This window comes from Alligator mississippiensis, chromosome 14 (genome assembly GCF_030867095.1).
Source record: "Alligator mississippiensis isolate rAllMis1 chromosome 14, rAllMis1, whole genome shotgun sequence".
Lineage (NCBI taxonomy): Eukaryota > Metazoa > Chordata > Crocodylia > Alligatoridae > Alligator > Alligator mississippiensis.
In genome coordinates, this window is record NC_081837.1 from 36,727,522 (window position 1) to 36,740,985 (window position 13,464).

General features: G+C 51.9%; 1 protein-coding gene across 6 annotated transcripts in view; it reads right to left on the reverse strand.

Moving 5' to 3' along the window:
• The window catches only part of SCUBE3 (signal peptide, CUB domain and EGF like domain containing 3), a 93,432-nt gene that overhangs the window by 37,200 nt on the left and 42,768 nt on the right, over positions 1-13,464 (reverse strand). For 4 of the 6 annotated variants that reach the window (XM_019484877.2, XM_059717027.1, XM_059717026.1 and 1 more), the window contains exons 5-6: positions 12,135-12,260; positions 8,401-8,517 (exon numbers count right to left, since the gene is read on the reverse strand). In XM_019484877.2, coding sequence (XP_019340422.1) covers positions 8,401-8,517; positions 12,135-12,260 — 243 coding nt within the window. The remainder of the gene's footprint in view (positions 1-8,400; positions 8,518-12,134; positions 12,261-13,464) is intronic. The other 2 variants (XM_019484878.2, XM_059717025.1) reach the window with 1 other exon arrangement.

The window sequence follows — 13,464 nt, forward strand, 5'->3', positions numbered from 1 at the left end:
AGGGACGGCTGGGCCAACATGGGGGAGGTGAAGCATGGAGTAACAGCCACGTATCAAGGGGCTGGGTCTAAGCAGTGCCAGAGGTGAGGTCTGGAGCAGGAGCGGGGCTGGGAAGGGAAAGGAACAAGGACCGAGCAGGCCACTGTCCTATGCTGCCGCATGCTGTGGGGTGGGTTTGAGAAGGAAAGCTGAAATGGCTGCACCCGCTGACATCCACCCCAAAAAGCCCAGGAGAGTTCACAGGGATCAGTGCTGGGGGGCCCTTTCAGATCAACTTGGCCCAGACCTCAGCCCTGCTTCCCCCAAATCCCTGCCTAGCAAAACTCATCCAGAGCAACGGGCCAGGGGAGCTGCTCTCCACTCTCCGGGCCATGCCAGGGCCACCCAAACATACGGCTCGCTCCCGCGCAGAGGAAATGCCAAGCAGATGGCTTCAACCTAAGGACAAGCAGCCTGGCAGAACCAGAGAGTTCAAGCTCCCGGGCAGCGCTTCGCCTGAACACGCACGGCCCATGTGGAACCGATTACCCCACAGGGACCGAGAGGAGACAAGCGTCTGAGCAAAGGCTTTAATGAGAAACAAACCCATGAGGCAGGCGAGACTGCGTAGAGGGGAGAGGACCAGGCCCAAGAGAGGATGGAGGTGAAAAGGAAAAGAGAGAAATGAGCCACTCTTGGCCACATCAGCCGCTCGCTCTGTGCAGCATGTGCTATGGGTGCCCGCTCTATGGAAGAACTGTGCCAGCACCTGGAACTGCCCACCGCAGCCTCGGTTTCCCATAAGTTTCCATGCCAGGTGCACCCAGTCTCCTCCAGGGCACGGACACAAGGCTTACCCGCCTTCATCTGCAGACGCGACCAGGGACCCCTCCTCCTCTCATGACTAGGGACCTACTGAATTCACAGTGGAAGTAGAGTGCACGGTGGCTCCTTTAATTGTGCATGTTCTCCCGCAAGCACCTTGCCCCTTGTTCCCCCACCCCCTTTGCTGCCGATTAGCGGAGGACCCCGCCGCTCCCTCCTGATCAGCAGGGAAGCTAAAACCGTGGTTTTTAAACACAGTCCCATTTTTGCCTCCCCACCAGCCAGCAGCAAACAGCAGGGCCGTCCTCAGCCAATCAGTGGTGAGAGGCAAAAACAGCGCTATATTTAAAACCCCCGTTTTCACCTCCCTGCTGATCAGGAGCGAGCCGCAAGCAGGGCCCCTCCATCAGTCAACTGGGGTGGGGAAGGGTGCAGGGGAACCTGCAAGATTAAAGGAGCTATAGCGCACCCCACTTCCGCCACGAATTCGGTAGGTCCCGACGCATGACTGCACGTGGAGCAGTGGGCAGCAGCAGACTGCCCACTGTAGACACCTGGAAGTACTGCCCCAGCCCCGCTGCGGCTCCATCCAGTCCAGACAGAAACGAATCTGATCTCCCACCCTGGACTCCTGCAAGGGCTAAGCCCTCCCTTTGAAGACCTGTGCTCTACCAGTCCACCCCCACGCAGCTCCTAGCCCTCCTGGGACCTAACCCAACACCCTCCCCGTGTTAACAGGAGCCACACAGCGCACCCTCACAACAAGGCAGCTGAGGAAGAATCCACACCCGCTCCCCATTATGGATTTGCTGGAAACCTTGTACACTCAGGCTCGCTGCTTCCCACCCCCTTATGCTAAAGGTTCCTCATCCTCTTCTGCAGTCCTTGTCCCTTGCTCCCAGCCCTCCAAGCTGCTCACCTCATTGCAGAGCACAAACTCCTTTTCCTGCAGTCCCCCTTACCAAGCCCCAGGTTGCCCTTCTTTTTCCAGCATGCCAGCTCTTAGTCCCCGCCACCCTTTTCACTCCTCTTCGCCACAAGCGACAAGTGAGCCAAGACTGCCACGGGTGCAGCTCCACCCCGGCCCCTTGGGAAGGCCAGCTCATGACACCACAGTGCCTGATCCACTGGCAGGATACGGCCCCCAGAGAGATAGTCTGCTAGATACTGAATTGATACGGGGGGAGCTGAGGCCACAAGCCACTCACATCCTATGTGATCCACGGTCCATCACGCCCAGTAGCCAAGCTTCAGAAAAAGCAAAAACCACCCCACATCAGTGGTCCCCTGCCTCTCCCTCTCTAAGATGACTTTGTAAGAGAAGCTTCCCTTGGGTCCTCCAGCCTCCAAATCCCACAAGGCAGGGCTCATGCTGTAGCCCACAGCCCTAATCAGTACAAAATACACCAAGAGCCAGAGCTACCAAGTAGGTCTGTCTTCAAGATGGCAGGGGAGATGCTCCCCACTCCTAATCTCTGGCCCCTTGCCCAAGGGGGGGTCCATCAGCTAGGAACTCCTCATCAGCCTTGGTGCTGGTTCCTACAGCAGAAGCAACCTTTGAAGCAACCTGGGCTCCATCACGACAAAGGATTCTGCGAGCGTTTGAAGAGGACCGATTGCCAGTGGTGAATTGCGAGCCAGGGACACTCAGAACACACCTGCCTGTAAAAGCTGAACTGCATTTTGTTTCCCCTGCCGAATTTGCTTCCAGATTGCTGATGCACTCTGCTGCACCCCAGGCGCACGCACATCCCCTGCACCTACAGAGAGCCTCGCACAGCAAGAACGCAGTCACTCGCCCCTCCGGGCTCTACAAGTGTCTGACAGCCAGAGCCAGGAGGAGCCAGCAGTATAAAAGGGAGCAGAGGGAAGGGAAGCTACAGGTCAAGGAGCGCTAATGGCACACAGAGTCGTTCCCCTCCAAACTAGTAGTTTAAAACCTAAACTAACCAGCAAGTGAGGGCTGTGAGGTGCCCCTTGTGAGAGGAGTTCAGTGATGAAAATCTATTTCTTAATGGAAAGATACCCATTTTGCAAAAAAAAAAAAAAAAAAAAAAAAAAAAAAGCCAGGGCAGGATATGGCTCCCTCTGAACACAAGACAGAAAGTTTCTACAGTAACACTGAGAAGCTGGCCCAGTTGGAAAAGGGTGCCATGGCTGTAATGCACACTAATGAGGCAGGAAGGAAGAGATGCCCATCCCGGGGAACCTTCATAGAGAAGACATGGATTGCCAGGGCCACACAGACCACCTCCTCCTCTGGGGCCACCAAGGCAGCGATGGGGCAGTCTGGGGGAAGGTGACTGCTGCTCCAAGGACAGCCACGTCCTCGGACTCCCTGGTTTGCTAAAAGCTCAGAGAAAAAACAGCTGAGGAGAAAAAATAAATCATTGGACTAAGGCATGGGGGCAGCGCTGCCAAGTGACGGGGTGTGGGACACTGTGGCACAAGGGCAGCGCTGCCGTGGCTCAGAGACCGTTGCATATTGTGGCACGAGGACAGCGCTGCCGTCTCTGGACGGCATGTACAGGCACCTCGGGGAAGTGAGTTAGTGGGAAAGCTGACAGCTCCATTAATGACAGTGCGCCTCAGTCCCATTTTCTTCAAGCAGAACAAAAGGAAGAAGCCAAGTCCAGATGCTGAAGCCAGAACGCCAGGCCTGTTGCTTCCTTTGACAGCGGACAGAGCAAGCCCATCCTGCTGTATGTGAGGCTGACCTGACACAGTGTGCTGCAAAGAGCTTTCATTGAGAGGGCTTTTTATTTGATTTTATTTTTTTAAAGGGCTGCTTTAGAGAATAAATATAAATACATAAGGTCATCGGCCTCCCCTCCCACCGCTGCTGGAGACATGGTGGGAGTCATTAGGGCTGGCCCCGCTCTGCTTGGAGGCATGTTATTCATTATCTGCATTTTTAAAAGCAGCAATAAAAAGCGGAAAAATGAAAAACACCGGCCACGGCCTAATGAAACTGTCATTCAAATGAGCCGGTCGCGCTTCCTGCCGGGTGGTGTGATCTGAAGGGGACCTGGATTAGGGGCCTGCTCAGAGCAGCTCTTCAAACGCACCGCATTCAATTTCAAAGCCTGCGGCCTGGGGAGTGGGTTTGCGTTCCCCTTGCTGGAAACTTTATTCCCCTTGAAATGATGAAATATTTCAGAGGAAATGGAGATGGGAGGGGGGTAGGACTAGGGAGGGAGGACACGGGGGGGAAGGGGGGAAGCAAGGAAGGCTGTTTGCTGAGACCCGGCTGTAAAACAAAAAAGGGCAGTTATAAATATCCAAGCAGGTACCTTAGCCTCCTGCCTGGCTATAAATCTGTCGGCCGAGCATCCCCGCGGGGAAGGCGTGATCGGCTGCCTGCTAATAACCGACGGCAGCACAATTCTGCACTGTTTCCAATGGAGGCAGGCGCAAGGGTGGGACTCGGGTGCGTTCACATGCTGTCAACTGGAGCAGGCCAAAACTCGCCTTCCAAGGGCGCTCAACAGCAATGCCAGATGTAAGGGAGGGCAGGATACGGCTCCCTCCGAACGCGAGACAGACAAAGTCTTCACTGATAACACCGAGGTCCTATGAGGAAGCTGGTCCAGTCTGAAGAGGCGCCACGGCTGAAATGCCCACTTCTGAGGCAGGAAGGCAGAGGATGGGAGATGTAGGAAACAGAGCTAGGGCACAAGTCCCGAGGGAGGCACCAGCTGCCTGGCTGGATTTGGATACCATTAGATTTCTTCCTCACCACATGTCATTTCATGTGTGGCACTGGGCGAGCGGAAAGGTAAAATGGGCACAGGGAATCAAACAGGGAAAGGCTTCCCGAGGGGCTAGAGTTTATGGAGCAGACGTGGAAGTAGATTATTTGATTTTCAAGACTGACTAGTGGTTTCAGGGTCCTCTACATTTCGAGCCCTGTGCTGAGACGCCAAAGGTTTGAGCTCTCAGACCCGCCGAAAACTAGGCTCTGTAGGTTGTTCCCAGCTGGGTGCCCCAGATCACTAGCCGCTTGCAAAACTTGGTCCTTTACTGCCTGTTATGCAGTTGAGGTCCTCAACTGAGGACCTCAAAACACCATTTGACATAAGGGAAATGAGCTCTGGGGAACCTGGAAGACAATACGTTTTGGCCCCGTTTTACTGCTGGCTGAGCAGAAGAACCTGGCGTAGGCTTGATCGTCCTGATTTCTGAGTGAGCAGAGCAACGCTCTCGGTAGAGAGCAGGCGTCGTGGGCACCCGAGTCCTCAGTTCTCGGCACTGGAGTGCCTGGTTAGAGAAGCGGTGTAAGGCCAACAAGAAGGAGCAGAGCCCTGCCTGACCTGAACACTGCTCCTTCCAGAGTGAAATGCCAGGAAAATATTGGGGAATATGTTGAAAAATGGAACACATTTCAATGAGCCATTACAGTTCCTAAGGACCAGGGTCAGATTCACAAAGAGTATTTAAGCAGATCTCATGGCCAACTGCTATAAAAGCCTTTGGGAGTTAGGCATCCAACTTGTTTAGGTCCTTTTATAAATCTCTACATCTTGCCTAAATCTCTGTAAATTTGACTTCAAGTCCTATGCTCAGTGACATCCACCTTCCTGACTTTGGTGGGAGAAAGATAAAGTCCTGTGGGAATTTGTAACCAAATTCACTGTGCTACTGGCTATTATTTTTTTGGCAGGAAACTGAGGAGTTGCTCTGAGAGTTGAGAAAAGCAACTATAGTACCCATCTTTAGAGAAAAGTAAGGAGTGGAACTGGTCATTACTGCCCCATTGGTCTAAATTTTATTCCTAGAAAAGTTAGTAAGGAGAAAAACATTAAACTTTGGGAAAGAAATGGATATTGGAGCAATAAGCAGCAAAGGTTTGTATAGTCTAGGTCTGGCTAGGCAATTATTATTTTTATGGATAGAGTAATGCAACTCATAGGTTACTGGAATGTGGAGATATCATCTGTTTGGACCGTACTGGGACAGCGTCTCCTGAAATGATCTGTCAGTGAGGACGCGGACTCTGTTGTGCGAAATTAAAAAGGACCATGAACAAAGTGTAATAAAGAGGATGAGGAGCTCTCCAGGAATCACTGTTATTCATAACTGCAGTACCACCTTGAAACCCCAACCCACGCACCCACTCAGCCAAACGAGTAAGCTGTCTCTGCCCCAAAGAGCTCAAGTCCAACCCTTCTTTAATATCTTCATGAGATTAAGCATTATATTTTTTATACACCAATAGCTCGGTGAAGACGGGAGGAGCTGAAAACACAAGGAAGGAATGAGAAAGACAAAGGGAACCAGAGGGACTGGAAACATGATAAAAACAATGCAAAACCAGTGAGATTTACCTTGGAGGAATGTAAGAGAATCTCTCTGGGGCAATAATGTCAAGCACTGATCTCTAATGGGTCTGAAAAGCAGCAGGGTTGAATAAGATCTACAGGTGAAAGTGAGCAGTAACTCAGCCAGGCATTCATGGTACAATATGGCAACAGCAACAGCCAAAATGCTTGAGGTTGCACAGGAAAAGGCACCAAATCCTACAGCAGGAAGGCATTAGCCCTTCTGGACAGAGCTCCCACTGGAGGCAATGGGAGTTCTGCCATTGACTTCTACAGTCAGGATCTGCATGGCTCTGGTGCCTGAGGAAGGGGCATAGTACACTCAGTTCCAAAAACTCATGTCCCAGAAAGAGAAATGCCGAACTGCAGGGAGTTCAGAGAAGAACACAGCATTTTCAATACCACACATCCACCTGGGTTAGGGAGCTTGATTAGATGGAGACGTTAACAGAAATACAAACCAGCTCTCTGAAGTCTAAGGGGGAACAGGCTATCAAGGCCACTAATACGAGTAAACACCAAGAAGGGAATGGGATTCATTAGAGAGGTGAAAGGGGGTAGAATTAGGTATAGCATGATGCCATTAAAAGGCAGAGAAACTTGGGCTGAATACCAGGAAAATCTTGGCAGCAAGATACCTGGGGCAGGGAATGGTCTCCCTGGGGATAAAGCAGGAGTTCCACTAGCAGGGCATTCACACATGGACTCAGATCACTTGTGCATGACAGGCAACAAGCCCATGGTCTGGGCACGGGGCCTGAAAGGGCTTTGCCACCATTTGTGTGGGAGGCTGAGGCTGTCACTCAGTAAGCAGAACATTCCCTGGGCGTGCACCATGGGGACTCCAACCCCTCCATTGCTTTTAATTCCCTTTTTATTTTGCAGTAAGAGCTAAAATGTTTACAGCAATTTGTGGCCTTAATCACTTCCCCAACGTAACATTTTTTAAATCAAATCAGCTGCAAGGCTGCGCAAGCATATGAAACCAGTAAAACTTCTATCTCTGTTTGATGTTTTATAATTTGAAAACACACACAGCAAAGACATGATTTAGAGGAGAGGAGGGCTGTATTTTCTTTTTCATTTCTGCAAGACAATTGTTTTTAGGCTGAGGCCTCACGGTGCCTAGATCCAGCTTGGAACAGACTGTTATGTCCAAATCTTACCCCCCACTATCCCTCTCCAGAGTTCAGGGGTAATAAACACAAGGGAAGATAAGAGCTAGCCTACAGCAAAGCATCAGATGTTACGCAAAGCATTGAAACTCTCTGTCCAGTGAACTCTCCCCAGTGTGGAAGAAGGCACTTGCTTCAATGGAAGCTCGTAAGTGTGGGTACGTGAGTGTGAGTAGAGGGTGTGCAAGTACAACAAGCAAGCATGCGTACAACAGCCTGGAAGCAGAGGACCCCTCACAGCTGTCTACAATTATGCTTTAAATTATGCATACATTTGTGCTATCCCATCATGTAATCAACCTAGATTTAGCCTCCTTCATAACCATGTACAAAAGACTAGACTTGCTGTATTACCCCAAACAGCCTCAGCTCCAGCACCCACTTTCTACTGATTCTTTTTTTTTGTTGAAGGTGGCTTTCAATTAGCTTCCAGCAATTACAGGGCTTATGACATATAGCTGAGCACTTCTGAATCCGTCCAGTACAGGACAGTAATCACTCACACACGCGTAGCCTATTATAATCTATAAACTCCTCTGTTACTCTTTAGTCTGGATTTCCCGTGGAGGGAAACTCCACCCCGTCCCAGAAGCCTGAGAAGCTAGTACTTTCAGGGTATGTCTGTGGTGCACTGGCAGCATCTGCTAGGTAGGCTGGTCCTGAGTATACCCCAGCCACCCACTTCCACTCACACGCTCCACACGTGCGGTCATCTCCAGTGGATTCTCTCAAGCATGCTGGAAAATGAGGTCTTGAGAGCAGCCGCTGAAAGTGATCTGCAGCAGCTACCGTGGCATACCCCTGGGCACATCTCATGCATGCAGGGGTACCTGGGAACAGCTCACCCGAGGCTCCCTGCCCTCAGTCTGCCCCTGAACCACCTGTTAGGCTTATTCTCTGCCTTCTCTGTAAAGCTGTTCACAGCAGCACTGATCCTTACTACATGACTGGAACCACAGCCTCTGAGGGCTACAGCTGGGGGAGGAGGAGCATTCAGTGTGCGTCAGGCACAGCAGTCTCACAAACAGACAGCCCTACTACAGGAGCACCAAGACCAAGTCCCAGCAAGTGCCCCAGGAGTTGGGTTGGCTCTCACCTACCTATGCACGTTTTCCCATCAGAAAATAGCACAAACTTCACATGGCAGCCACACTTGGGCCCTTGGTCCGTGTCATCACAGGTGTGCTGGCAACCTCCATTCCCATAGTTGCAGGTCACTGTAGGAGGCAAAGAACATGTCATCAAGCACTGATCTGGGGCTGCTGACAGGAAGCAGCTCTGAGCATCATTGCTGTGCCTACGTGGACCAAACACATGTTGAGACTGCCCCTCCCAAGGATCTGGCACCCCACCTCATTGCATTGGGCCAAACGGTCCCCACACTCTACCATCAGATCTCCTGCCACATTAAATCAGGCTAACCAGCCCATCTAGGCAGTCCTCCTACTTCCCTCCTGACTCAAACAGGCAACTTGGTCCATATCCCATTCTGATGTTCAGTCCATCAGGAATACATGGAGGGATATGATTTCTGTCTCTGAAGCCCATTCAGTCCATGGCACAGTTCCATCTGTGGTCATTTCCATCCTGTAGTCTACTAGGAACCAGGCTCATCCCCCATAACTCCTTCCACATTGGCCTATTCACCAGCCCAGGATAGGGACATTCAGTTAATAGTCACCTGAACGGTGCTTGAATGGTTTAGCGGTGAAAGGATGAGTGGGGGTGAGAGAGCCGGACTGGGTGAGATGGGGAAATGCACCGTGCCAGGTTTTACAGGCTACATTCCCTGATGCCACCAACTGAAAGTTTAAATCTAGCCCAGATTTTCAAAAGTGACTAGTGATTTCTGGGTGCTTTCTGAAGGTCAAAAGGGGTTGTCACTCGCCTTCTCAAATGCGGGGTTCTTGACACTGCTTCAAGTTGGGCCCTGAAAAGTGCTGGTCACTTTTAAAAATCTTGGCCCAGAGACTGAAGGTAATTGCCACTTAATGGCTACTTGGCAAAAAAACCCCACCTCAGCCTCCAAAGTGCAAACAGGAAGCTGGCCTACTGGCAGGCTTCCTGCCAAGAGGCCGGTGGTCCCAGGTTCAAATCCCAAGGAAATGCAGGCAGTAGACGTGATAATAGCTATGGGCCTGAAGCAGGCAAAATTCTCTCTGCCCAGTGCTATGCAAAAGGTCAAAACAGACCAAGGGGATCAAGACTCATTGGGCCCCATGGACCCGATCCAGACCACGGAGCTTCCAGATGTGCGAGCAGAGGCAGTGGCATTAATACCTGTGGCAGCTGTTTCGATGCGGCTCTGGAACCCAGGGAGTTAATGCCTCTGCTGCTTACCTTCCCCCTTTTCCCTTACCCTGTGACTAAAATCTGCATCAAGGGCAGGTAAAGGGTGGGAGGATGTGAGCGGCATTAATGAGAGCCGTGGGACTCTTCAGCCTGGAAAAGCATAAGCTCTGGGGTGACTTGGTGGCAGCCTATAAGTACATAAGGGGTGTGCATCAAGAACTGGAAGAAAGTCTGTTCACTGGGGCACCCCAAGGGAAGACAAGGTCCAACAGTCTCAAGCTCCTGGAAGACCATTTTAGGCTGGACATAAGCAAAGACTTCTTTACCGTCCAAGTCCCCAGGGATTGGTATAAACTCCCCCCAGAGGTGGTGCAAGCACCTACTCTGGACACTTTCAAGGAACACTTGGATGCCTCTCTTGCTGGGGTCCTTTGACCCCAGCTGACTTCATGTCCCTTGGGCAGGGGGCTGGGCCTGATGATCTTGCGAGGTCTCTTCCAGCCCTAATGTCCATGAAATCTATGAAATTCTCTGGGTTCCAGACCCACACCAAAACAGTGGCTCCGGCAGTCACGGGGATTAACACTGCTGCAGGGGCTCCAGCTGCTGCCGTGATGAGCCCCGTGGGCCAAATCCAGCCTGTGAGACATCCTCCCGGGCTGAATCTGGCCCAGCGGCTGTATGTTTGACATTCTGGACTTGGCAATTACAATGGTTCCAGAATCCCGAAGGACAGGAACTGAAAGGACAGTCTCAATACACAGCACTACAGGGCTGAGATCAAGGGCTGCCAGCTAGACCTTTGCCTGTTAAATCTTAAACTTACAGGATTTAAATACCAGTGCATGCAGGAACTTTTAGGCTGAGATAATCAATGCAACCAGAGGTGCTGAGTATGTGGGGGTCTGAGGGCCCTGCCCCCCCTGGGAAGAGGGCTGTCACCTGAAATGCATAAAACTTTCCACAAGTCTGTCATCTTGCCCCCAGCCCTCATCGCCCTCCTCCAGCAAAAATAAAAGTTGGCAACCTAGCAGATTTGAGGAATTCTTGCTGGACATTTCTAAATGAGTCTGACGTTCCCTGAAGAAGCTCAGGGGAGGAAAGCTGCTGTGTGGGTGTTTGCATCTTCCCTTGAGACGTCTAGTACCTGTCACCATCAGAGACAGAGCTAGATGGACTATGGGCTCTGACCCAGCATAGCTGAGCTTGGCCACTAACAAAACGCTTTGTCAAGGGCCCGCCTGGGATTTCCAGAACCTCCTAAATCAATGACGTGCTTCTGAAAATCCTTCCCACCGTTCTGAAGGAGGTAAGTTGTTCTTTACATTTAGCCCGGAGTGAGAATTCGCTGGCCGGATTAAAACTCTGTGCCATCAGCATTTTTACGTGCTTGCTGTGAAGATCAAATAAAAAGAATAAAACAAATAAAACTAAATAAATAAAAGATTAAAAAAAAAAATTGCCTTGGCAGCGCCAGCAAGCTCTTGGCGGGAGATCAGACATCTGACAGCCTCGCTTCCCTGGGGAGATGTTTTTGGTGTTTTTCTGGTGCCAATCACACTCCAGGTGCCAGGGCAAGAGACACGCCACTTTCCAAACAGAGTGGCCTAGACAGTCAGCACAGCCCTGGGGTAAGCCCGTGAAGATGTCTGACCTGACAGCCACGCAGAGCTATACTGGAGAGGACTGGCCTGGCACTGTTGCAAAAGAGCAAGCTCTGCTGCTCATCTGGAGTTCTGGTTGCTGGAAGTGGGAAGAGGAGGCAGGGTGGCTTAGCAAAGGTCACATGGGAGGTGTTAGGTCTTTGGGACCCTGTTTTAAATTGCCTGTGCCCTGCAAAGGTTGCCCCACTCTGCGCAGCCCTGGCCACAAAGGCACATGTGAACTGCTGGACAGCTGGTCATGCAGGTGAGGGGCAAGTGCAGCAGAAGCCAACAGAGGAGTTAAGAAGGCTGGTCAGAGATAGCTCTTAAACTCCAGGAAATCCACCCACTTGGAAGCTGGGTGTTGTTAAGCTCTTAGGAGAAGTCAAGATTTTGTTCACAGAGCTGGGAAGTTTTGTCCAGTGCTTTGAGCAGGGGAGGACGGGATTCACGGCCCCTGGCTTTCATCTCTGACATGAAGTCATCTTAATGGTTAGAGCAAGGGGGTGAGGGAAGGGAATCAGAACTCCTGGGCTCTTTAGCTGGCTCCAAAAGGGATCAAGAGCAGGATGCCTGGAGTCAATTCTACTTCCCGGTTTGGGAAAGAAGATGGTCTAGTGCTCAGTGAAAGAAACAGACTGGGGTTCATGAACCTTGTGCTTGATGCAGGGGGTATGGGAGCCAGGGGACTCAGGTTCAGTCCCTGAGCTAGGAGGTGCACATGGTCTAGAGCAGGGGACAGGAGTCTGGAGAGCCATGCATTATTATAAAAGAAGTGGGTGCCATGAAGCAGCGTCAAGGCCTAAAGCCCCACAAAAAGGGGTTGGGGAGGGGGATAGGAGGCAGGGCTCCTGTCCACTGGAGCAGATACCAGGTGCTGCTGGGCACCATGTTCTTACATTTGCAGTCCCGCTGATTCTTGGTGAGCTCAAAGCCTGGCCGGCACTCGCAGGCGATGCCCCCCTTGGGGGTCTCCCGGCAGATGTGGGCACAGCCATGGTTCTTGTTCATGCAGTTCATTCCTTCTAAAAGAGAGAAGAAAGCACATAAAAGCTCCGCAGCTCCCTCCGCAGGGTCAGCAAAGGGTCTTGGAGGGCCAGGGCTGGGACCTAGCGATGATGGGCGAGGTGCTCTCCTGCTTGTTGGGGCTAAATACAAGGCCGCCGCTAACTCGGCAGGGGCTGGGGGCAGATAAAGTGATCACTGGGCAGAGACCACACCAGGCTCTCCTATCCCCCATGGAAACCTGTGCTTTCAGCAAGTGCTGAGGGAGATGCATCGGCAGCCTTGGACTGTGCCATGGAAGATGTCAGCTCAAGGAGCAGTTTTCAGGACAGTGAACCACAGGGCCAACCCTCCCTAGTGCATGCATCCCTCACCCTATGGGTCTTCAAGTCCCTTCAAGCACCTCCTGCTTGCCTGGGAAAGATTCCCTGGGGACACGTGTCACCCACGTTTGTCACGGAAAGGAAACATTTTGCCCTTACTCCTTGGCAGGCCACTTACCATCAACCCTTCCTTGGCACCCATGCCATTGCTATGTCTGTCCCACTCCCTCTTATTCATGCCATGCCCATCTCCAACCTCCCTACCAGAACCAGGCCAAGGCCTCCTATCTCCTTCTCCATACTGCTCTACAAATCAGGGCCCTTTCCCTTTGCCCTGTGCCCATCCCACTCTCTCCCCATTCACTAACATCCCGCCATGCCCTGTCTCTCTGACTCCCTGGTCGGCTCAATAGCTTCAGCAGTCACGAAGGGCCCTGCAGGAAGCCCTGCTAACACACTCCAGGCTGTTTCCTTGGGAGGGTGCAGCTCAGAGAAGGGCCCGCCTGGGCTCTCTCTGTGCTGAAAATGTGCCAGAGGCAGCATTAGCAGCAGACACTGCTGTCTGGGATGTCCGCGCTGCAAACTAAACAGGGCGCTGCTGACTCACGCCCCTGGATTGTTTTTGCTTTGCTCTGGTGTGATGGACGCCGAGTCCAGAGATCCTTCTCCAGACCAGGCCTGGCAGCATCCATCACCGCACACTGGCCACTCGCCACAAACAAGAGGCAGAGCCAAGAAGGCCACGTCCCCTGGATATGCAGCACTCGGAGAGCTCAGGGCGGCCAAGACCTACCTGACACATTGCATGGGGTAGCTGCTGCGGCTCATATACGGGAAACAATCTCAGCTTCAGCCCTGCTTAGGCTTTCTCAGGGAGTGAAAAGGGCTGGAGGCACCTGGA